General features: G+C 43.6%; 1 protein-coding gene and 1 non-coding gene across 2 annotated transcripts in view; one reads left to right on the top strand and one right to left on the bottom strand.

Moving 5' to 3' along the window:
• Positions 1 to 25,423, bottom strand: part of LOC138979357 (60S ribosomal export protein NMD3-like) — a 43,515-nt gene extending 18,092 nt beyond the window's left edge. Inside the window, exons 1-8 of the mRNA XM_070352046.1 lie at positions 25,260 to 25,423; positions 20,119 to 20,253; positions 12,307 to 12,400; positions 9,192 to 9,272; positions 7,715 to 7,840; positions 4,804 to 4,894; positions 2,899 to 2,977; positions 1,337 to 1,551 (exon numbers count right to left, since the gene is read on the bottom strand). Of these exons, the coding sequence (XP_070208147.1) occupies positions 1,337 to 1,551; positions 2,899 to 2,977; positions 4,804 to 4,894; positions 7,715 to 7,840; positions 9,192 to 9,272; positions 12,307 to 12,400; positions 20,119 to 20,253; positions 25,260 to 25,303 (865 nt within the window). The 5' untranslated portion in view covers positions 25,304 to 25,423. The remainder of the gene's footprint in view (positions 1 to 1,336; positions 1,552 to 2,898; positions 2,978 to 4,803; positions 4,895 to 7,714; positions 7,841 to 9,191; positions 9,273 to 12,306; positions 12,401 to 20,118; positions 20,254 to 25,259) is intronic.
• A 226-nt stretch (positions 25,424 to 25,649) lies between these two features.
• Trnae-cuc (transfer RNA glutamic acid (anticodon CUC)) lies at positions 25,650 to 25,721 on the top strand. Its single transcript has one exon. It is a non-coding gene; the product is annotated as a tRNA-Glu (tRNA).
• The last annotated feature ends 326 nt before the right edge of the window (positions 25,722 to 26,047 follow it).

The raw sequence follows: 26,047 nt of genomic DNA, 5'->3' as shown, positions 1-26,047 counted from the left end.
GAACATACGGACTGCAAACGGAGGAGGCAAAGCTCAGGTTAATAATGACCGAGCATATGACCCTCGTGTCACCTGCACTCCACTCTGTGATACCAGCTGTACAGAAGAGGAAAACATAAACTGCATTTCTACGTACTGTCGTCCTGTTACTTGTCATGCCATAAAAGTGTTTTTGGCATGAATTACAAAGTGTGTTTGACATTAATGTTCAGTCTTTTTGCTTTGTGAACTCAATAATCTGTGTAATATCAACAAACGTGCTATTATGACAAATGTGTCGATCTGACATGAGTGGAACTCTGTGATGCCTGCCCTGTAATCTGAGTGGGCTAAGCGAGTGCCTGTGGAATACCGTTATACCTTCCTCCCCTCGGCTAGCTAGTAGCGTGTCAGTGACCTATTTCTGAGCCCCGCTACAACTACCCCCCCCCCCCCCCCCCATCAGGATGACTAAATACAGGTCAGTTGTTCTTATTCAAGGCATGCTAAACTTTGTCAGCATGTATGTTTCCTTGTTGTGAGAACTATAGTTTGATCTCTATTGTTGTTTAAATGTTGCATGTCTCACACACACAATCAAACACACAACTCAGCCCTGATTTTTCCTCTTTATTCAAACTCTCTGTGGTGCAGACTCTTGAAAACCATTCACATCGTGTTTGGCATCGATGTGTAGGTCAGAATGTCCTCTCTCAGCTGGTGTCCGTTTTGCAATAGCCACACAAACGAGACGATAAATAAAGGCAACAAACAAAAAGTACACGTTTTCCCAGCTGTGATATGCCTGTGCCACACAACCGCTGTTATCGCTTTCCCACGCTGTGGTAATTTTAGAACTCCGGCCTGGGCTATCAGCGCTCGCTGGCAGCAGGGAAAGTTTCGGGAAACTGAGCGTGGGCAGGCAGGCTGAAAGAAACAGCCGTGTGCAGTGTAGCGGGATCGATGAGATGAATGCTGGACGTGACACGGCTACACAGACACAGAGCTACACACAACACAGCGCTACACACAACTCACTCTGCAGTGTAGCGGGGTCGATGAGATGGATGGAGGACGTGACACAGCTACACAGACACAGAGCTACACACAACACAGAGCTACACACAACACAGAGCTACACACAACTTACTCTGCAGTGTAGCAGGGTCGATGAGATGGATGGAGGACGTGACACAGCTACACAGACACAGAGCTACACACAACACAGAGCTACACACAACTTACTCTGCAGTGTAGCAGGATCGATGAGATGGATGGAGGACGTGACACGGCTACACAGACACAGAGCTACACACAACACAGAGCTACACACAACACAGCGCTACACACAACTCACTCTGCAGTGTAGCAGGGTCGATGAGATGGATGGAGGACGTGACACGGCTACACAGACACAGAGGATTGATGTTGCCCAGCTGTTGGGCGACCTTGAGGGGCAGACAGACGATGTCGTCGCGACAGATGGGGATGATCTCCACAGAGTAGGTGTACTTGTAGTTGAACGTGTTGTTGCGTATGTCCTGCGAAATCAGCTCCCTGGCCTGGGTGTACCTGGGAGACACAGTCATCACACGTCACAACAAGTGAATGAGTGCTACAAGTACAGCACACTGTTGATTGGCTCTGTCCACGTCACCACAAGTGAATGAGTGCTACAAGTACAGCACTGTTGATTGGCTCTGTCCACGTCACCACAAGTGAATGAGTGCTACAAGTACAGCACACTGTTGATTGGCTCTATCCACGTCACCACAAGTGAATGAGTGCTACAAGTACAGCACACTGTCGATTGGCTCTGTCCACGCCCCTTGTTAACAGCTTGCTTCACTTCATATAATAAACCATCCATAGATCATCGTCCTCCCATCCATAGATCATCGTCCTCCCAAACAAAATCCTTTGTATGTCATCAAGAATTCATGTTTCTGGGAAGGGAAATCCTTTAATTCAATGATGTTAGCGCCTTTCGGCAATTGGGCAATGCATTTCGGGGCCAGACAACAACATAATGTCGGTCACCCTTGAATTCGATTGTACTTGCTATTGCATTCAGAACGTTTTGGATGATCTAATGAATCGAAATAATACAAATATTGCATAATTATTGAGTACTTCCAGCGGAAAATTTCCCCAGAATTACCCATTCTATTTTTTAGTAACATTGGCTTTTGTTAAATGCCCTATGGGTAACACCCCTAAAACATGTAATAATGAGATCAAGAAAACCCACAAAACACAAATGCGAACGGGGAAACTCGGAAACCGACACATGCTCGAGAAACCAAGACATGTAAGGTTATTTGCAGTTCAACTTTCAACTTTCAACTTTCAATCTTCAAGCCTGAGTATCGTGTACATTTGCCCCTAGAGGCAGCGGTCTCGAGTTCCGAGTCACGGAAATACTAAATGGCAAGAATGTTTTGAAACTTTTTTCCGCATTTTTCTTTCTTTCTTCTTATTTTCTGAACTCTTTATTCTTGCATTTTATTTGTTTTGATTTATTCCAAAGGTTTTGAGTCATGTAGAGAAAATCGAATATAGTGTGTAAGTTAAGTGCCCTTGAACAGCTTTCCCAGAATCCTGTATTCTATTTTTAGTACAGGATACCCCCCAAGAAAAGTTCAAGACATATGACTATGAGCACTCCTAGTTTAATGCACTTCTGACGTCACTCAAATGAGGTGTGGTCATGGATGTAAATATTGTTATCTGTTTTGTAATACCCAGTGATCACAGAAAACTGAACGAGCACAGTAAAACTATCAGACACTCCATCTTGTACAACGCACTGACTGACTACACACACTACACTGAAATTTACACACTATACTACACTGAAATATACACACTACACACAACACTCCACTGAAATTTACACACAATACACTACACACTGACCTGCACGGGGTGGCAGCCATCAGAAACTCGACCATCTTGCGAGCGTCATCCTGCTTGGCGTAGTAAAAGTCCATGCCATCTGTAACCAGAAACAAACACATTCCCATGGCAATGAACACGCCACTTCATTTCTACACTGCTTTCTATGTTAACACAGCTCTTGGTCAGATGTCACATCTTTTATTTGTCTCACTGTCTGATACCAGTCACGTCTTTTATTTGTCTCACTGTCTGATACCAGTCACGTCTTTTATTTGTCTCACTGTCTGATACCAGTCATGTCTTTTATTTGTCTCACTGTCTGATACCAGTCACGTCTTTTATTTGTCTCACTGTCTGATACCAGTCATGTCTTTTATTTGTCTCACTGTCTGATACCAGTCATGTCTTTTATTTGTCTCACTGTCTGATACCAGTCACGTCTTTTATTTGTCTCACTGTCTGATACCAGTCATGTCTTTTATTTGTCTCACTGTCTGATACCAGTCATGTCTTTTATTTGTCTCACTGTCTGATACCAGTCACGTCTTTTATTTGTCTCACTGTCTGATACCAGTCACGTCTTTTATTTGTCTCACTGTCTGATACCAGTCACGTCTTTTATTTGTCTCACTGTCTGATACCAGTCACGTCTTTTATTTGTCTCACTGTCTGATACCAGTCATGTCTTTTATTTGTCTCACTGTCTGATACCAGTCATGTCTTTTATTTGTCTCACTGTCTGATACCAGTCACGTCTTTTATTTGTCTCACTGTCTGATACCAGTCACGTCTTTTATTTGTCTCACTGTCTGATACCAGTCATGTCTTTTATTTGTCTCACTGTCTGATACCAGTCACGTCTTTTATTTGTCTCACTGTCTGATACCAGTCATGTCTTTTATTTGTCTCACTGTCTGATACCAGTCACGTCTTTTATTTGTCTCACTGTCTGATACCAGTCATGTCTTTTATTTGTCTCACTGTCTGATACCAGTCATGTCTTTTATTTGTCTCACTGTCTGATACCAGTCATGTCTTTTATTTGTCTCACTGTCTGATACCAGTCATGTCTTTTATTTGTCTCACTGTCTGATACCAGTCATGTCTTTTATTTGTCTCACTGTCTGATACCAGTCATGTCTTTTATTTGTCTCACTGTCTGATACCAGTCATGTCTTTTATTTGTCTCACTGTCTGATACCAGTCATGTCTTTTATTTGTCTCACTGTCTGATACCAGTCATGTCTTTTATTTGTCTCACTGTCTGATACCAGTCATGTCTTTTATTTGTCTCACTGTCTGATACCAGTCATGTCTTTTATTTGTCTCACTGTCTGATACCAGTCATGTCTTTTATTTGTCTCACTGTCTGATACCAGTCATGTCTTTTATTTGTCTCACTGTCTGATACCAGTCATGTCTTTTATTTGTCTCACTGTCTGATACCAGTCACGTCTTTTATTTGTCTCACTGTCTGATACCAGTCATGTCTTTTATTTGTCTCACTGTCTGATACCAGTCATGTCTTTTATTTGTCTCACTGTCTGATACCAGTCATGTCTTTTATTTGTCTCACTGTCTGATACCAGTCACGTCTTTTATTTGTCTCACTGTCTGATACCAGTCATGTCTTTTATTTGTCTCACTGTCTGATACCAGTCATGTCTTTTATTTGTCTCACTGTCTGATACCAGTCATGTCTTTTATTTGTCTCACTGTCTGATACCAGGAACATATGAGCTTGCGCGATCATTTTTTTTTAAGGATGAAATTCGCTTATTCATTTCCATGCTTGTAATTTTCTCAGGAGCCACACGATTGGTTCACTTACCCTATTACACATGTTATTTGCATTTAGAGCCCTTAATTCCCTTGGATCATCAAAGAGTAGTTATGATAATTGTGTGACGAGAGAGGCCATACCTGCCTGTGGCTTGATGTTGGTGGTGTTGGTGTGAGCGCGGTGTTTCAGGATCAGCTGTTCCAGGAAGAAGAACGTCTTCTTGTGCTCCGCCTGTTGCACACAATCATAACACACGTTACACACAATCATAACACACGTTACACACAATCATAACACACGTTACACACAATCATAACACACGTTACACACAATCATAACACACGTTACACACAATCACAGCACATGTTACACACGATCACAGCACATGTTACACACGATCACAGCACACGTTACACACAATCATAACACACGTTACACACAATCACAGCACATGTTACACACGATCACAGCACATGTTACACACAATCACAGCACGTTACACACAATCATAACACACGTTACACACAATCACAGCACACGTTACACACAATCATAACACACGTTACACACAATCACAGCACATGTTACACACGATCACAGCACATGTTACACACAATCACAGCACATGTTACACACGATCACAGCACTGACAGTTACTGAGTTCTGTCCTTACTCTTAGCCAGGCTGAAAGCTGGGATTGGACCAATACAAGAATTTGAACAGTGAGTGTGTCTGAAGGTTCACACATCAAAACAAGAGATTTCTCTTTGAATGTGCTCTGTGTTTTGCCCTTAACACTTAAATTTGTCGTCAATAATACAATGGTGTACAAGTATTGGCAGAGCTTACCCATAGAACAAACAGACATTGATGATTGTGATAAACAACAACTGGACATTATACACAGACCAGAGAACAACTTGACACACTGACTTGCACAACATAACACACTGACATCAGTGCTAAGCTACAGGACACAACACACTGACATCAGTGCTAAGCTACAGGACACAACACACTGACATCAGTGCTAAGCTACAGGACACAACACACTGACATCAGTGCTAAGCTACAGGACATAACACACTGACCAGAGAACAACTTGACACACTGACTTGCACGACGTAACACACTGACATCAGTGCTAAGCTACAGGACACAACACACTGACATCAGTGCTAAGCTACAGGACATTACACGCTGACATCAGTGCTAAGCTACAGGACACAACACACTGACATTGGTGCTAAGCTACAGGACATAACACACTGACATCAGTGCTAAGCTACAGGACATTACACGCTGACATCAGTGCTAAGCTACAGGACACAACACACTGACATCAGTGCTAAGCTACAGGACACAACACACTGACATCAGTGCTAAGCTACATAGAGAATACTACATGGCTTGCTGTGTCGTACCAGATTTACACGAGTTGTTTTTTTAAATATTGAACTGCGAGCGAAAGCGAGCTGTTCACTATTTTAAAAAGCAACGAGTGTAAATCTGGTACGACACAGCAAGCCATGTAGTATTCTGTTTATCCTACATACTGTACTTACGTGTATTTTACTGAAAATGTCCTGCATTCGAGGCAGCTAAATTGAAGACGCTTGTTTTGGAACCTCGATCTCTTCTAAAGCCTCGTGCAATCTATTACGTCAAAGCAATGAAACGTCACTCTGAAAGTGTGGCGTGACGTGTTAGTTCTAAAGATTCATCGAGAGTAATTAGCGAGCGCAATTTGTGTTTCTATAATGACGTTTGTCTCGGTGACTTTGGCATCATAAGCAGTGGAAAAACAGGTCCCTGCCAGACTTGCTAGACATGACCTCATTTACATGATATACACACGTGTGATTTGAACGATTATTATCTCACGGGTGTCTCTCTCACGTATGTAGGATAAATGACATAACACACTGACATCAGTGCTAAGCTACAGGACACAACACACTGACATCAGTGCTAAGCTACAGGACACAACACACTGACATCAGTGCTAAGCTACAGGACACAACACGCTGACATCAGTGCTAAGCTACAGGACACAACACACTGACATCAGTGCTAAGCTACAGGACACAACACACTGACATCAGTGCTAAGCTACAGGACACAACACACTGACATCAGTGCTAAGCTACAGGACACAACACACTGACATCACTTTAAGCTACAGGACACTACACACTGACATCAGTGCTAAGCTACAGGACACAACACACTGACATCAGTGCTAAGCTACAGGACACTACACACTGACATCAGTGCTAAGCTACAGGACACTACACACTGACATCAGTGCTAAGCTACAGGACACTACACACTGACATCAGTGCTGAGCTAGAGGACATAACACGCTGACATCAGTGCTAAGCTACATGACACTACACACTGACATCAGTGCTAAGCTACAGGACACAACACACTGACATCAGTGCTAAGCTACAGGACATAACACACTGACATCAGTGCTAAGCTACAGGACACAACACACTGACATCAGTGCTAAGCTACAGGACACAACACACTGACATCAGTGCTAAGCTACAGGACACAACACACTGACATCAGTGCTAAGCTACAGGACACAACACACTGACATCAGTGCTAAGCTACAGGACATAACACACTGACATCAGTGCTAAGCTACAGGACACAACACACTGACATCAGTGCTAAGCTACAGGACACAACACACTGACATCAGTGCTAAGCTACAGGACACAACACACTGACATCAGTGCTAAGCTACAGGACACAACACACTGACATCAGTGCTAAGCTACAGGACATAACACACTGACATCAGTGCTAAGCTACAGGACACAACACACTGACATCACTGCTAAGCTACAGGACACAACACACTGACATCAGTGCTAAGCTACAGGACACTACACACTGACATCAGTGCTAAGCTACAGGACACAACACACTGACATCAGTGCTAAGCTACAGGACACAACACACTGACATCAGTGCTAAGCTACAGGACACAACACACTGACATCAGTGCTAAGCTACAGGACACAACACACTGACCTTCTGCCTGACTTGCACCACGGCCTTCCAGAAGTCCTTGGCCTCCACGCGATGACACTCGTCGCACATGTGACTCTGCACCGTGAACTCCACCACAAACACCTGTTGTAGCACCGCTCCCTGCACCTGTAACAATAGCAACACGTGACTCTGCACAGGGTCCCCACTGGATTTTAGAAACAAAATTCCATGACTTTTCCATAACTTTCCATGAGCCTCAATAACATTTTCCATGACTAGATCCACAGGTCGCCATTTCCGAACACGCAAACTTTCTAAGTCTTGTCACTGCCAGTTTTGACACTGGCTTGCTTTGCACTGAATTTGAGTCAGTTTCTACGCAGTGTCTCTTCGACAAGCAAGTCAAGCATTTGCTACGCAGTCAGATTATCGGTAATGTTTGCTGGTCCTGTCATTTCACTAAATTGGACCAGCCACTGTTTGTATCCATCTGCACTTTCGTAAATTCCGTTTCGTAACCGTCACTGTGACTTAACGAACTGTCATTTTTTTCACCGCGATACACAGTTCATTGCGAAGATCTTCCTCGGTAATTCGTTCCAATTCCGCATACTTTTTGTTGTCAAGAAACAACTCGAAAGAAAGTTTCAAACTCATTTTTTAGTAGCAGTGTTTAAATGTCGAAGCTGCTTTTCCCATTTTTACCCAAGAGACCGACTGTATATTGTGTTATTGTATTTGTCAGACTTGATTGTACCAAGTCCCTACACATGTTGTAATGCGCTTAGAGCCAAATATTTTTGTTTTTTGTAAGGGATAGGCGCAATATAAATACACTTTATTATTATTATTATCATCCTCCATCTTGCTTGTCGAAGCGCTAAAGTACTTTATCGATGCAAAAACAAAAAACTTCGACGAAACTGACTCAAATGCAGCGCAGACGACATGACGAGATAACGGAAGAAAGTGAGCCTTTGGCTCAAGTGCCGTTAAAAATACCGTTATTCTCGTATGCAAATACGAACGAGAAGTTGGTCATACAAACAAGCCTTGTGCTGGCGACGCAAATCGCCGCTGGCTGGCAAAGGGGGGGGGGGGAATGGCTGGGCGACGAAAATCGCCGCTGGCGTGCTAAAGGTTAATTTTTTTTCTTTCTTATTTTTCTTAAATTCCATGACTTTCCAGGCCTGGAAAATAAAAAATCAAATTCCATGACTTTCCAGGTTTTCCATGACCTGTACGAACCCTGTCTGCACCGTGAATTCCACCACAAACACCTGTTGTAGCACCGCTCCTTGCACCTGTAACCATTGCAACACTGCACCGTGAATTCCACCACAAACACCTGTTGTAGCACCGCTCCCTGCACCTGTAACCATTGCAACACTGCACCGTGAACTCCACCACAAACACCTGTTGTAGCACCGCTCCCTGCACCTGTAGCCATAGCAACACTGCACCGTGAACTCCACCACAAACACTCTAACAGAAGATGAGGAGGGGGCCAACTCACCTCTTTCTGGATGGTCAGTTTGACCTTGACCCGCATGGAGTGAGGCTCCGTCCACACAAAGCCAGCGTCTACGAGGCGAACCTGAAACAGTCATCGTCAACCTGAAACAGTCATCGTCAACCTGAAACAGTCATCGTCAACCTGAAACAGTCATCGTCAACCTGAAACAGTCATCGTCAACCTGAAACAGTCATCGTCTTGTCACGGAGTTTATCTACACCACAAGTTTTTAGTATTTGTTTTAATTTTATGGGTTTTATATAAAAATATTGAGAAAAAAATTGCAAGTCGGTCTTACCAGTCTTACTTGCATATATTTATCTGATGAAATGTTCTTTATTCCTACACTGCTATCCCAGAGCTTGATGGGTTGCTCCGACCAGGGATGATGAAATGTTCTTTATTCCTACACTGCTATCCCAGAGCTTGATGGGTTGCTCCGACCAGGGATGATGAAATGTTCTTTATTCCTACACTGCTATCCCAGAGCTTGATGGGTTGCTCCGACCAGGGATGATGAAATGTTCTTTATTCCTACACTGCTATCCCAGAGCTTGATGGGTTGCTCCGACCAGGGATGATGAAATGTTCTTTATTCCTACACTGCTATCCCAGAGCTTGATGGGTTGCTCCGACCAGGGATGATGAAATGTTCTTTATTCCTACACTGCTATCCCAGAGCTTGATGGGTTGCTCCGACCAGGGATGATGAAATGTTCTTTATTCCTACACTGCTATCCCAGAGCTTGATGGGTTGCTCCGACCAGGGATGATGAAATGTTCTTTATTCCTACACTGCTATCCCAGAGCTTGATGGGTTGCTCCGACCAGGGATGATGAAATGTTCTTTATTCCTACACTGCTATCCCAGAGCTTGATGGGTTGCTCCGACCAGGGATGATGAAATGTTCTTTATTCCTACACTGCTATCCCAGAGCTTGATGGGTTGCTCCGACCAGGGATGATGAAATGTTCTTTATTCCTACACTGCTATCCCAGAGCTTGATGGGTTGCTCCGACCAGGGATGATGAAATGTTCTTTATTCCTACACTGCTATCCCAGAGCTTGATGGGTTGCTCCGACCAGGGATGATGAAATGTTCTTTATTCCTACACTGCTATCCCAGAGCTTGATGGGTTGCTCCGACCAGGGATGATGAAATGTTCTTTATTCCTACACTGCTATCCCAGAGCTTGATGGGTTGCTCCGACCAGGGATGATGAAATGTTCTTTATTCCTACACTGCTATCCCAGAGCTTGATGGGTTGCTCCGACCAGGGATGATGAAATGTTCTTTATTCCTACACTGCTATCCCAGAGCTTGATGGGTTGCTCCGACCAGGGATGATGAAATGTTCTTTATTCCTACACTGCTATCCCAGAGCTTGATGGGTTGCTCCGACCAGGGATGATGAAATGTTCTTTATTCCTACACTGCTATCCCAGAGCTTGATGGGTTGCTCCGACCAGGGATGATGAAATGTTCTTTATTCCTACACTGCTATCCCAGAGCTTGATGGGTTGCTCCGACCAGGGATGATGAAATGTTCTTTATTCCTACACTGCTATCCCAGAGCTTGATGGGTTGCTCCGACCAGGGATGATGAAATGTTCTTTATTCCTACACTGCTATCCCAGAGCTTGATGGGTTGCTCCGACCAGGGATGTGTATTGTCTTATTCCCCCGTCTAACTGGGAGCACACTGGTCAGTGCTCCCAACAACATGCATCTACATAGAACTGTCAACTCCTCTACCAACAACATACATCTACATACAACTGTCAACTCCTCTACCAACAACATACATCTACATACAACTGTCAACTCCTCTACCAACAACATACATCTACATACAACTGTCAACTCCTCTACCAACAACATACATCTACATACAACTGTCAACTCCTCTACCAACAACATACATCTACATACAACTGTCAACTCCTCTACCAACAACATACATCTACATACAACTGTCAACTCCTCTACCAACAACCAATCCAAAGTGAGAAACATCACACCACCCTATTCAACATAAAGCTTGTGGACCACACATTCACCTTACTGAGCCCTTTCAGTTTCTTGAGGCAGACAGAGAGCAGCTCACGTGACTCCTCTACCAACAACAAACATCACACCACCCTCTTCAACATAAAGCTTGTGGACCACACATTCACCTTACTGAGCCCTTTCAGTTTCTTGAGGCAGACAGAGAGCAGCTCACGTGACTCCTCTACCAACAACAAACATCACACCACCCTCTTCAACATAAAGCTTGTGGACCACACATTCACCTTACTGAGCCCTTTCAGTTTCTTGAGGCAGACAGAGAGCAGCTCACGTGACTCCTCTACCAACAACAAACATCACACCACCCTCTTCAACATAAAGCTTGTGGACCACACATTCACCTTACTGAGCCCTTTCAGTTTCTTGAGGCAGACAGAGAGCAGCTCACGTGACTCCTCTACCAACAACAAACATCACACCACCCTCTTCAACATAAAGCTTGTGGACCACACATTCACCTTACTGAGCCCTTTCAGTTTCTTGAGGCAGACAGAGAGCAGCTCACGTGACTCCTCTACCAACAACAAACATCACACCACCCTCTTCAACATAAAGCTTGTGGACCACACATTCACCTTACTGAGCCCTTTCAGTTTCTTGAGGCAGACAGAGAGCAGCTCACGTGACTCCTCTACCAACAACAAACATCACACCACCCTCTTCAACATAAAGCTTGTGGACCACACATTCACCTTACTGAGCCCTTTCAGTTTCTTGAGGCAGACAGAGAGCAGCTCACGTGACTCCTCTACCAACAACAAACATCACACCACCCTCTTCAACATAAAGCTTGTGGACCACACATTCACCTTACTGAGCCCTTTCAGTTTCTTGAGGCAGACAGAGAGCAGCTCACGTGACTCCTCTACCAACAACAAACATCACACCACCCTCTTCAACATAAAGCTTGTGGACCACACATTCACCTTACTGAGCCCTTTCAGTTTCTTGAGGCAGACAGAGAGCAGCTCACGTGACTCCTCTACCAACAACAAACATCACACCACCCTCTTCAACATAAAGCTTGTGGACCACACATTCACCTTACTGAGCCCTTTCAGTTTCTTGAGGCAGACAGAGAGCAGCTCACGTGACTCCAGTTGTGCCGACACCCAGGTGGAGGGAGGGACCAGGTACCTGTACACAGGTAAATTAACATCGTTGTACACTCACACTGCCAGATGAAACCAGGTACCTGTACACAGGTAAATTAACATCGTTGTACACTCACACTGCCAGATGAAACCAGGTACCTGTACACAGGTAAATTAACATCGTTGTACACTCACACTGCCAGATGAAACCAGGTACCTGTACACAGGTAAATTAACATCGTTGTACACTCACACTGCGAGATGAAACCAGGTACCTGTACACAGGTAAATTAACATCGTTGTACACTCACACTGCCAGATGAAACCAGGTACCTGTACACAGGTAAATTAACATCGTTGTACACTCACACTGCCAGATGAAACCAGGTACCTGTACACAGGTAAATTAACATCGTTGTACACTCACACTGCCAGATGAAACCAGGTACCTGTACACAGGTAAATTAACATCGTTGTACACTCACACTGCCAGATGAAACCAGGTACCTGTACACAGGTAAATTAACATCGTTGTACACTCACACTGCCAGATGAAACCAGGTACCTGTACACAGGTAAATTAACATCCTTGTACACTCACACTGCGAGATGAAACCAGGTACCTGTACACAGGTAAATTAACATCGTTGTACACTCACACTGCCAGATGAAACCAGGTACCTGTACACAGGTAAATTAACATCCTTGTACACTCACACTGCCAGATGAAACCAGGTACCTGTACACAGGTAAATTAACATCGTTGTACACTCACACTGCCAGATGAAACCAGGTACCTGTACACAGGTAAATTAACATCGTTGTACACTCACACTGCCAGATGAAACCAGGTACCTGTACACAGGTAAATTAACATCGTTGTACACTCACACTGCCAGATGAAACCAGGTACCTGTACACAGGTAAATTAACATCGTTGTACACTCACACTGCCAGATGAAACCAGGTACCTGTACACAGGTAAATTAACATCGTTGTACACTCACACTGCCAGATGAAACCAGGTACCTGTACACAGGTAAATTAACATCCTTGTACACTCACACTGCGAGATGAAACCAGGTACCTGTACACAGGTAAATTAACATCCTTGTACACTCACACTGCGAGATGAAACCAGGTACCTGTACACAGGTAAATTAACATCGTTGTACACTCACACTGCCAGATGAAACCAGGTACCTGTACACAGGTAAATTAACATCCTTGTACACTCACACTGCCAGATGAAACCAGGTACCTGTACACAGGTAAATTAACATCCTTGTACACTCACACTGCCAGATGAAACCAGGTACCTGTACACAGGTAAATTAACATCGTTGTACACTCACACTGCCAGATGAAACCAGGTACCTGTACACAGGTAAATTAACATCCTTGTACACTCACACTGCCAGATGAAACCAGGTACCTGTACACAGGTAAATTAACATCCTTGTACACTCACACTGCCAGATGAAACCAGGTACCTGTACACAGGTAAATTAACATCGTTGTACACTCACACTGCGAGATGAAACCAGGTACCTGTACACAGGTAAATTAACATCCTTGTACACTCACACTGCCAGATGAAACCAGGTACCTGTACACAGGTAAATTAACATCGTTGTACACTCACACTGCCAGATGAAACCAGGTACCTGTACACAGGTAAATTAACATCGTTGTACACTCACACTGCCAGATGAAACCAGGTACCTGTACACAGGTAAATTAACATCGTTGTACACTCACACTGCCAGATGAAACCAGGTACCTGTACACAGGTAAATTAACATCGTTGTACACTCACACTGCGAGATGAAACCAGGTACCTGTACACAGGTAAATTAACATCGTTGTACACTCACACTGCCAGATGAAACCAGGTACCTGTACACAGGTAAATTAACATCGTTGTACACTCACACTGCGAGATGAAACCAGGTACCTGTACACAGGTAAATTAACATCGTTGTACACTCACACTGCCAGATGAAACCAGGTACCTGTACACAGGTAAATTAACATCGTTGTACACTCACACTGCCAGATGAAACCAGGTACCTGTACACAGGTAAATTAACATCGTTGTACACTCACACTGCCAGATGAAACCAGGTACCTGTACACAGGTAAATTAACATCGTTGTACACTCACACTGCCAGATGAAACCAGGTACCTGTACACAGGTAAATTAACATCGTTGTACACTCACACTGCCAGATGAAACCAGGTACCTGTACACAGGTAAATTAACATCGCTGTACACTCACACTGCCAGATGAAACCAGGTACCTGTACACAGGTAAATTAACATCGTTGTACACTCACACTGCCAGATGAAACCAGGTACCTGTACACAGGTAAATTAACATCGTTGTACACTCACACTGCCAGATGAAACCAGGTACCTGTACACAGGTAAATTAACATCGCTGTACACTCACACTGCCAGATGAAACCAGGTACCTGTACACAGGTAAATACACATCGTTGTACACTCACACTGCCAGATGAAACCAGGTACCTGTACACAGGTAAATTAACATCGCTGTACACTCACACTGCCAGATGAAACCAGGTACCTGTACACAGGTAAATTAACATCGTTGTACACTCACACTGCCAGATGAAACCAGGTACCTGTACACAGGTAAATTAACATCCTTGTACACTCACACTGCCAGATGAAACCAGGTACCTGTACACAGGTAAATTAACATCGTTGTACACTCACACTGCCAGATGAAACCAGGTACCTGTACACAGGTAAATTAACATCGTTGTACACTCACACTGCCAGATGAAACCAGGTACCTGTACACAGGTAAAATAACATCGTTGTACACTCACACTGCCAGATGAAACCAGGTACCTGTACACAGGTAAATTAACATCGTTGTACACTCACACTGCCAGATGAAACCAGGTACCTGTACACAGGTAAATTAACATCGTTGTACACTCACACTGCGAGATGAAACCAGGTACCTGTACACAGGTAAATTAACATCGTTGTACACTCACACTGCCAGATGAAACCAGGTACCTGTACACAGGTAAATTAACATCGTTGTACACTCACACTGCCAGATGAAACCAGGTACCTGTACACAGGTAAATTAACATCGTTGTACACTCACACTGCCAGATGAAACCAGGTACCTGTACACAGGTAAATTAACATCGTTGTACACTCACACTGCCAGATGAAACCAGGTACCTGTACACAGGTAAATTAACATCCTTGTACACTCACACTGCCAGATGAAACCAGGTACCTGTACACAGGTAAATTAACATCCTTGTACACTCACACTGCCAGATGAAACCAGGTACCTGTACACAGGTAAATTAACATCCTTGTACACTCACACTGCGAGATGAAACCAGGTACCTGTACACAGGTAAATTAACATCGTTGTACACTCACACTGCCAGATGAAACCAGGTACCTGTACACAGGTAAATTAACATCGTTGTACACTCACACTGCCAGATGAAACCAGGTACCTGTACACAGGTAAATTAACATCCTTGTACACTCACACTGCCAGATGAAACCAGGTACCTGTACACAGGTAAATTAACATCGTTGTACACTCACACTGCCAGATGAAACCAGGTACCTATACACAGGTAAATTAACATCCTTGTACACTCACACTGCCAGATGAAACCAGGTACCTGTACACAGGTAAATTAACATCGTTGTACACTCACACTGCCAGATGAAACCAGGTACCTGTACACAGGTAAATTAACATCGTTGTACACTCACACTGCCAGATGAAACCAGGTACCTGTACACAGGTAAATTAACATCCTTGTACACTCACACTGCCAGATGAAACCAGGTACCTGTACACAGGTAAATTAACATCCTTGTACACTCACACTGCCAGATGAAACCAGGTACCTGTACACAGGTAAATTAACATCGTTGTACACTCACACTGCCAGATGAAACCAGGTACCTGTACACAGGTAAATTAACATCGTTGTACACTCACACTGCCAGATGAAACCAGGTACCTGTACACAGGTAAATTAACATCGTTGTACACTCACACTGCCAGATGAAACCAGGTACCTGTACACAGGTAAATTAACATCGTTGTACACTCACACTGCCAGATGAAACCAGGTACCTGTACACAGGTAAATTAACATCGTTGTACACTCACACTGCCAGATGAAACCAGGTACCTGTACACAGGTAAATTAACATCGTTGTACACTCACACTGCCAGATGAAACCAGGTACCTGTACACAGGTAAATTAACATCGTTGTACACTCACACTGCCAGATGAAACCAGGTACCTGTACACAGGTAAATTAACATCGTTGTACACTCACACTGCCAGATGAAACCAGGTACCTGTACACAGGTAAATTAACATCGTTGTACACTCACACTGCCAGATGAAACCAGGTACCTGTACACAGGTAAATTAACATCGTTGTACACTCACACTGCCAGATGAAACCAGGTACCTGTACACAGGTAAATTAACATCGTTGTACACTCACACTGCCAGATGAAACCAGGTACCTGTACACAGGTAAATTAACATCGTTGTACACTCACACTGCCAGATGAAACCAGGTACCTGTACACAGGTAAATTAACATCGTTGTACACTCACACTGCCAGATGAAACCAGGTACCTGTACACAGGTAAATTAACATCGTTGTACACTCACACTGCCAGATGAAACCAGGTACCTGTACACAGGTAAATTAACATCGTTGTACACTCACACTGCCAGATGAAACCAGGTACCTGTACACAGGTAAATTAACATCGTTGTACACTCACACTGCCAGATGAAACCAGGTACCTGTACACAGGTAAATTAACATCGTTGTACACTCACACTGCCAGATGAAACCAGGTACCTGTACACAGGTAAATTAACATCGTTGTACACTCACACTGCCAGATGAAACCAGGTACCTGTACACAGGTAAATTAACATCGTTGTACACTCACACTGCCAGATGAAACCAGGTACCTGTACACAGGTAAATTAACATCGTTGTACACTCACACTGCGAGATGAAACCAGGTACCTGTACACAGGTAAATTAACATCGTTGTACACTCACACTGCCAGATGAAACCAGGTACCTGTACACAGGTAAATTAACATCGTTGTACACTCACACTGCCAGATGAAACCAGGTACCTGTACACAGGTAAATTAACATCGTTGTACACTCACACTGCCAGATGAAACCAGGTACCTGTACACAGGTAAATTAACATCGTTGTACACTCACACTGCCAGATGAAACCAGGTACCTGTACACAGGTAAATTAACATCGTTGTACACTCACACTGCGAGATGAAACCAGGTACCTGTACACAGGTAAATTAACATCGTTGTACACTCACACTGCCAGATGAAACCAGGTACCTGTCCACAGGTAAATTAACATCGTTGTACACTCACACTGCGAGATGAAACCAGGTACCTGTACACAGGTAAATTAACATCGTTGTACACTCACACTGCCAGGTGAAACCAGGTACCTGTACACAGGTAAATTAACATCGCTGTACACTCACACTGCCAGATGAAACCAGGTACCTGTACACAGGTAAATTAACATCGTTGTACACTCACACTGCCAGGTGAAACCAGGTACCTGTACACAGGTAAATTAACATCGTTGTACACTCACACTGCCAGATGAAACCAGGTACCTGTACACAGGTAAATTAACATCGTTGTACACTCACACTGCCAGATGAAACCAGGTACCTGTACACAGGTAAATTAACATCGTTGTACACTCACACTGCCAGATGAAACCAGGTACCTGTACACAGGTAAATTAACATCGCTGTACACTCACACTGCCAGATGAAACCAGGTACCTGTACACAGGTAAATTAACATCGTTGTACACTCACACTGCCAGATGAAACCAGGTACCTGTACACAGGTAAATTAACATCGTTGTACACTCACACTGCCAGATGAAACCAGGTACCTGTACACAGGTAAATTAACATCGCTGTACACTCACACTGCCAGATGAAACCAGGTACCTGTACACAGGTAAATTAACATCGTTGTACACTCACACTGCCAGATGAAACCAGGTACCTGTACACAGGTAAATTAACATCGCTGTACACTCACACTGCCAGATGAAACCAGGTACCTGTACACAGGTAAATTAACATCGTTGTACACTCACACTGCCAGATGAAACCAGGTACCTGTACACAGGTAAATTAACATCGTTGTACACTCACACTGCCAGATGAAACCAGGTACCTGTACACAGGTAAATTAACATCGTTGTACACTCACACTGCCAGATGAAACCAGGTACCTGTACACAGGTAAATTAACATCGTTGTACACTCACACTGCCAGATGAAACCAGGTACCTGTACACAGGTAAATTAACATCGTTGTACACTCACACTGCCAGATGAAACCAGGTACCTGTACACAGGTAAATTAACATCGTTGTACACTCACACTGCCAGATGAAACCAGGTACCTGTACACAGGTAAATTAACATCCTTGTACACTCACACTGCCAGATGAAACCAGGTACCTGTACACAGGTAAATTAACATCCTTGTACACTCACACTGCCAGATGAAACCAGGTACCTGTACACAGGTAAATTAACATCGTTGTACACTCACACTGCCAGATGAAACCAGGTACCTGTACACAGGTAAATTAACATCGTTGTACACTCACACTGCCAGATGAAACCAGGTACCTGTACACAGGTAAATTAACATCGTTGTACACTCACACTGCCAGATGAAACCAGGTACCTGTACACAGGTAAATTAACATCGTTGTACACTCACACTGCCAGATGAAACCAGGTACCTGTACACAGGTAAATTAACATCCTTGTACACTCACACTGCCAGATGAAACCAGGTACCTGTACACAGGTAAATTAACATCGTTGTACACTCACACTGCCAGATGAAACCAGGTACCTGTACACAGGTAAATTAACATCGTTGTACACTCACACTGCCAGATGAAACCAGGTACCTGTACACAGGTAAATTAACATCGTTGTACACTCACACTGCCAGATGAAACCAGGTACCTGTACACAGGTAAATTAACATCGTTGTACACTCACACTGCCAGATGAAACCAGGTACCTGTACGCAGGTAAATTAACATCGTTGTACACTCACACTGCCAGATGAAACCAGGTACCTGTACACAGGTAAATTAACATCGTTGTACACTCACACTGCGAGATGAAACCAGGTACCTGTACGCAGGTAAAATAACATCGTTTGTACACTCACACTGCGAGATGAAACCAGGTACCTGTACGCAGGTTAATTAACATCGTTGTACACTCACACTGCCAGATGAAACCAGGTACCTGTACGCAGGTTAATTAACATCGTTGTACACTCTCACTGCGAGATGAAACCAGGTACCTGTACGCAGGTAAAAATAACATCGTTGTTCACTCACACTGCGAGATGAAACCAGGTACCTGTACACAGCAAAAACAAAGTTGTTGTACACTACAGAATAAAACATTGAAAGTTTTGACATGTTCTTATTTTATTTTATTTGGAATGGTGGACAGAAAAAATAAAGTTCAATTGGTTTCTCCAAGTCCACCTTTAACCCTTTTATTCGTGTGTTGCAATTTAATTAGTCAGCACACAAGTTTTCTCTCCTGCTGAATGAATGTTTGTGAAAAACAAAACCACCGTCGACCTACCTCTCACAGCTGCGGCAGAAGTAAAGGACGCTCTGTTTGGGGATTCCCTGCGTGATGTCCTCCGTGGTCCTCAGACACGCCACGCACATGTTGCTTGGGTTGGGCTCGATCAGCGTGCCGCATCCACAGCATGCACTGTAACACACACATCACTATCCATCATTTCTACACGCCACGCACATGTTGCTTGGGTTGGGCTCGATCAGCGTGCCACATCCACAGCACGCACTGTAAGTGTAACACACACATCACTATCCATCATTTCTACACGCCACGCACATGTTGATGGGGTTGGGCTCGATCAGCGTGCCGCATCCACAGCATGCACTGTAAGTAACACACACATCACTATCCATCATTTCTACACGCCACGCACATGTTGCTTGGGTTGGGCTCGATCAGCATGCCGCATTCACAGCACGCACTGTAACACACACACGCCACTATCGATCATTTCTACACGTCACTATCGATCATTTCTACACGTCACTATCGATCATTTCTACACGTCACTATCGATCATTTCTACACGCCACGCACATGTTGCTGGGGTTGGGCTTGATCAGCGTGTCGCACTCACAGCATGCACGCACTGTCACACACACGCCACTATCCATCATTTCTAATTCTACACGTCACTATGAATTATTTCTATTTGTCTAGCTTAAAAGTAAAACCATAAACCAAATAGCCTGGACCGCCAACTCGTCAAGTGACCCTTCGAGGTTACGACTCTCGGCTTTCAGGGGCGCGTCACGTCCGGTTTGAAAGGCCAGCGATTCGAAGACAGTGAAAAGAAAGCACGCTCCAGTTATTTGTGACAATGGGAGGTGACAATGAACTGGATTTTCCAAAACTCCAAACTAAACTTAAAACTCATCAAAAAACATGTTCCATAGTATGCACTTTTGCTGAGTTTATTTTAGCATTTTCAGAACTTACCTCGGCAACTTCGTCCATGTTTACAATCGACACCGGATATGACATCCCCCTGATTTCTGAAAGGCCATGTAAGCGTAGGTTCCTAAATGCGAGAGGCCGCTACCTCGTAATAGAGAGAAAGAGCGGAGAGAGAGCTAGTTGGCGGTCCAGGATAAATGGTCTATGGGAAAACTAAAAGCAATGGTATTTACTCTTCAGGGTTTCATTTACTAGTGCGCCCTGCACCATTGGCGCATTTAATCTGAAAATGTCCCATCACAATTTCCGTCAGTGCGTCAAAGGGCGCATTGAGACTACGTACCACTGCGCCACAAAATGTACACTTTACATAGTATTTACACACACACACACATACAGAGAACACGATATAGCGGCTAATTCTCAGATGGCACCATATTGCACCATTTTGCAACTTTGGTCAAAACGCGTACAGGCCTCTTTGTAGCTTCTTGCCTTCGACTATGTCCCATCGGAATTTGGTCGAGGGGGGACAAATGTCCCATAGCCTTTTTCTCCCAGGTTAACCCTGCTCTTTCACAACCCATACAGACAGTGACAGGATGATTTCCCAACATTATCTATTACAAAGAAAGGATGATTTCCCAACATTATCTATTACAAAGAAAGGATGATTTCCCAACATTATCTATTACAAAGAAAGGATGATTTCCCAACATTATCTATTACAAAGAAAGGATGATTTCCCAACATTATCTATTACAAAGAAAGGATGATTTCCCAACATTATCTATTACAAAGAAAGGATGATTTCCCAACATTATCTATTACAAAGAAAGGATGATTTCCCAACATTATCTATTACAAAGAAAGGATGATTTCCCAACATTATCTATTACAAAGAAAGGATGATTTCCCAACATTATCTATTACAAAGAAAGGATGATTTCCCAACATTATCTATTACAAAGAAAGGATGATTTCCCAACATTATCTATTACAAAGAAAGGATGATTTCCCAACATTATCTATTGCAAAGAAAGGATGATTTCCCAACATTATCTATTACAAAGAAAGGATGATTTCCCAACATTATCTATTACAAAGAAAACTACTGTAACGAGCGTGTCATACATCTTACCTTATCAATATCACATCAGACATCGATTAAAAACTAATAGGAAATTTAATGCAGATAAGTGTAAGACATTACAGTTGGGTACAAAAAATCAGAAACTTGTGTATAATATGAGAAAACCTGGCAGCGTGGACAGAGTTGATCTGGAAAGCTCAAGTGCAGAAAAGGACCTTGGGGTCAATGTAGACAGTGAATTGAAATTCTCAAAGCACGTGGAAACACAAGTCAACAAAGCAAATAGAATCCTGGGTCTTATTAGACGGTCTTATGAGCATTTGGACGCAGAAACGCTAAGACTTCTCTTTGTTGCACTTGTACGGCCTCATCTGGAATTTGCAAATGTGGTGTGGAGTCCCCGACTCGAGAAAGATAAAAATCTGATTGAAAGTGTGTTAAGAAGAGCCACGAAGTGTATTCCAGGGTTGAAGACCTTGAGTTATGAAGAGCGCTTGAGAGTCTTGAAAGTTCCAAGCATGTGCTATAGGCGTATCCGGGGAGACATGATTGAAGCATACAAATTCGTGCATGGATACTACGATTGCAAGAACCCACTGGAGCTGAACAGCCTGTGTAATACCCGTGGACATCAGTTCAAGCTCAAGAAGAAACAATGCAGAACAGCTCTCCGACAATCTTTCTTCACGAACAGAATCATAGACACATGGAACTCCTTGGACAAGAATGTGGTAGAAGCGCCGACAATGAACAGTTTCAAAAATCGCTTGGACAATGCACTGAAAGACTATATGTATAGCCCAAATGTCAGTATGCCTCTCACTACAAATTCCCACCAGCCAAGAAAAAGTTGATAGAATAGGCCACGGTCAAAAGATCGTGTAGGTTACCTAGCCCAAAGTTAGGCTAGGATAGCAACTGATCAAAAGATCAGACAAAGGCTCAACAGCCTAAGTACCATGGTACCAGTCTGTCAACATATCATATCATATCATATCATATCATATCATATCATATCAACTCTCCGGTAAAAGTTACTAAAATTCACCTTTGTCATTAAAGGCACAGTAAGCCTCCCGTAAACCATCACAGAGCTCCCCGAGCGTCGACATATAGTACAAGCATACTTCCATTTGAACGCTCACCGAACGGGAACATCCTGGCTGCTTTCTGTCGAGCGTGAGAAATTTTCAAAGAATTTATTTTCGTGGACTTGGCCTCAACAGCAATGGCGCCTCGTTTTGGTGCTGGACGGCTGTTATGAATACCGGAATTCACGCCCGGACAGTAAGCCTCCCGCAAACCATCACAGATACAGTACAAACACCCTTCCATTTGAACGCTCACCAAACGGGAACATCCTAGGTGCCCTACGTAAAGAGCAAGCAATTTTTAAAGAATTAATTTTGCAGATTGTCTCGAACACTTATTGGACCCATCCTGAACTCAGGTCAAACATGAGTTACTTCCCTTCGGGTCTCATTCTATCAATGTAAACTGGTGATAGCCGTGAATCGATGATTATCAAAATGTTTTTGGACCGTGGTGCGTTTTTGCGCTAGACCTAACTTTTAAAATCTAAATAATAAATTGACAGCTTGTTACACAAACATTCTTTAATCATAAAAGAATTCTTTTTTCATCAAGACAAGATCAGTACAATTCGAAGTTGTGAAAGTTTGAAAAAAGAAAAGCCCGGAAGCAGGGTCACGCAAGGGTCGTAGCAGACGACGGTTTATCAGTGCATATCGCCGTTCCTCTCAACAGTCAAAAGCCATCGCTAGAGTTCTTGTGAACCACAGCCGTTTGTTTCGTGCATAAAAACGTGCTATTGTAAATAAGCTCACATCGAGTCGCATTCAAATGACAAACTGACGACTACATTGTAAAAAAGGGAAACTGGATCACACGGGTTCACGATGGCTCAGGGGTAAGATAAACCACGCAAAAATAAATTCTTTGAAAATTGTTCGCTCTTTACGGAGGGCACCTAGGATGTTCTCAATCGGTGAGTGTTTAAATGAAAGGGTGTTTGTACTGTGTGTAAAAGCCTGACCGTATCAGTGATGGTTTACAGGAGGCTTACTGTGCCTTTAAGTAAATTACTGCGACACACACACACACACGAACTCACTCACACACACACACGCACGCACATACAACACACACACACGTTTGTATACGAAATCACTCACACACGCACACACACTCTCACACACACACACGAGAACTAACTCACTCACTCACTCACACACACACACACACACACGAACTCACTCACACACACACACACACGAACTCAGTAACTAACACACACACACGGCTACCAGTAAGTTCGTCACACGGTAGATTCGTCACCTATGACGAAGTTACCGGCAGGGGTGGGCGGGTGTTTATGCTAAAGAGCTTATGCTTTCAGATGTTTGATTTGTGGGAGAGATTCAAGATTCACATTTTTTAGAGAGAGAGAGAGAGGGAGAGAGAGGGAGAGAGAGTGTGTGTGTGTGTGTGTGAGAGAGAGACTGAGAGAGAGAGAGTGTGTGTGTGTGTGAGAGAGCACGACACACACACGCACGTACACACGCACTGACAAACACTCACACACTGACCATCGCACATACACACACACTCACTAAAACACACACACACACACACGTACACACACACACGCACGTACACACGCATAAACACTCACACACTCACTAACACACACACACACGACTTCAACCTCACTGTCAAGGAGGCAGAGAAACTCAATGAGTGTGAGGAGAGGGAGGGGTGGAAGGAGGTGAGAGAGAGAGAGAGAGAGAGAGCCGCCGGCTCGGACTACTGTGGCGAAGTTACTGTGGCGAAGTTACCGGGACCGGTGACGAATCTACCGTGTGACGAACTTACTGGTAGCCACACACACACACACACACACACACACACACATCTGTGGTGACTCCAACTTTTGGACAGCACACACATCTGTGGTGAGTCCAACTTTCGGACAGCACACACATCTCAAATGTCAAACAACATAACTTTGAGTTGGACTTGGACTTGTTTAGAGAGTTGAGCGAACGACGAAGAAGAAGAAGAAGTTTAGAGAGTGTTTATGCCAGAAGGCATAAGTAATCATGTAATGGATTAACAAAAAACTCACATGAGCCCTATTTTCTGATCGGCAGGCACTTGTACGTATTCCATTGTATACGCAGGTGTATGCAGCAGTTAAGATGAAAAAGAGACACTTCCCGGGGTCTGGGATAGTTGCTTCATGCGCTGAAATGTTGTTGCCTTCGTCGTTCAAGCATGTGTTGGGTAAGAGCGGAACTGACGTAAGCGGAAATTGCGGAAGTTGTTCAGCAGTTTTTCATGCGTACAGATAAGGATTCAGAATGCGATTTTGCCTGAAGAAAGTAGATAAATGAATGTTTAACAACTTTAAAAGGAATAAGAACGATTTAACCGTAAAGTTGGAGAAAAGTAGTAAGTGTTCCTTCCACTATTTACTATAATTTTATTATATTTATTTTCACCTTATTTGCCAGCTTCCCAAGTGGTCTAGTGGTTAGGATTTCGCGCTCTCACCGCGACGGCCGGGGTTCGATTCCCCGCTTGGGAAATATTTTTTTGCGTATCCTAACAATTTGTTGAAACTTAGTCTAGCTGAGCGGGAGCATCTCGTTACTCCCCCGTATCGTTACTCCCCCGGCTCGTTACTCCCCCCTTACTTAATTGAATTTTCAAGAGAGAGAAAGAGAGAGCATCGTAAGGCGAAAATACAACATTTAGTCAAGCTGTCGAACTCACAGAATAAAACTGAACGCACTGCAATTTGTCAGCAAGACCGTATACTCGTAGCATCGTCAGTCCACCGCTTGTGGCAAAGGCAGTGAAATTGACAAGAAGAGCGGGGTAGTAGTTGCGCTGAGAAGGATAGCACGCTTT

Source organism: Littorina saxatilis, linkage group LG11, assembly GCF_037325665.1.
Source record: "Littorina saxatilis isolate snail1 linkage group LG11, US_GU_Lsax_2.0, whole genome shotgun sequence".
NCBI classification, from domain to species: domain Eukaryota; kingdom Metazoa; phylum Mollusca; class Gastropoda; order Littorinimorpha; family Littorinidae; genus Littorina; species Littorina saxatilis.
The sequence above is the reverse complement of the archived record's forward strand: the minus strand, read 5'-3'. Positions and strand labels throughout refer to the sequence as shown.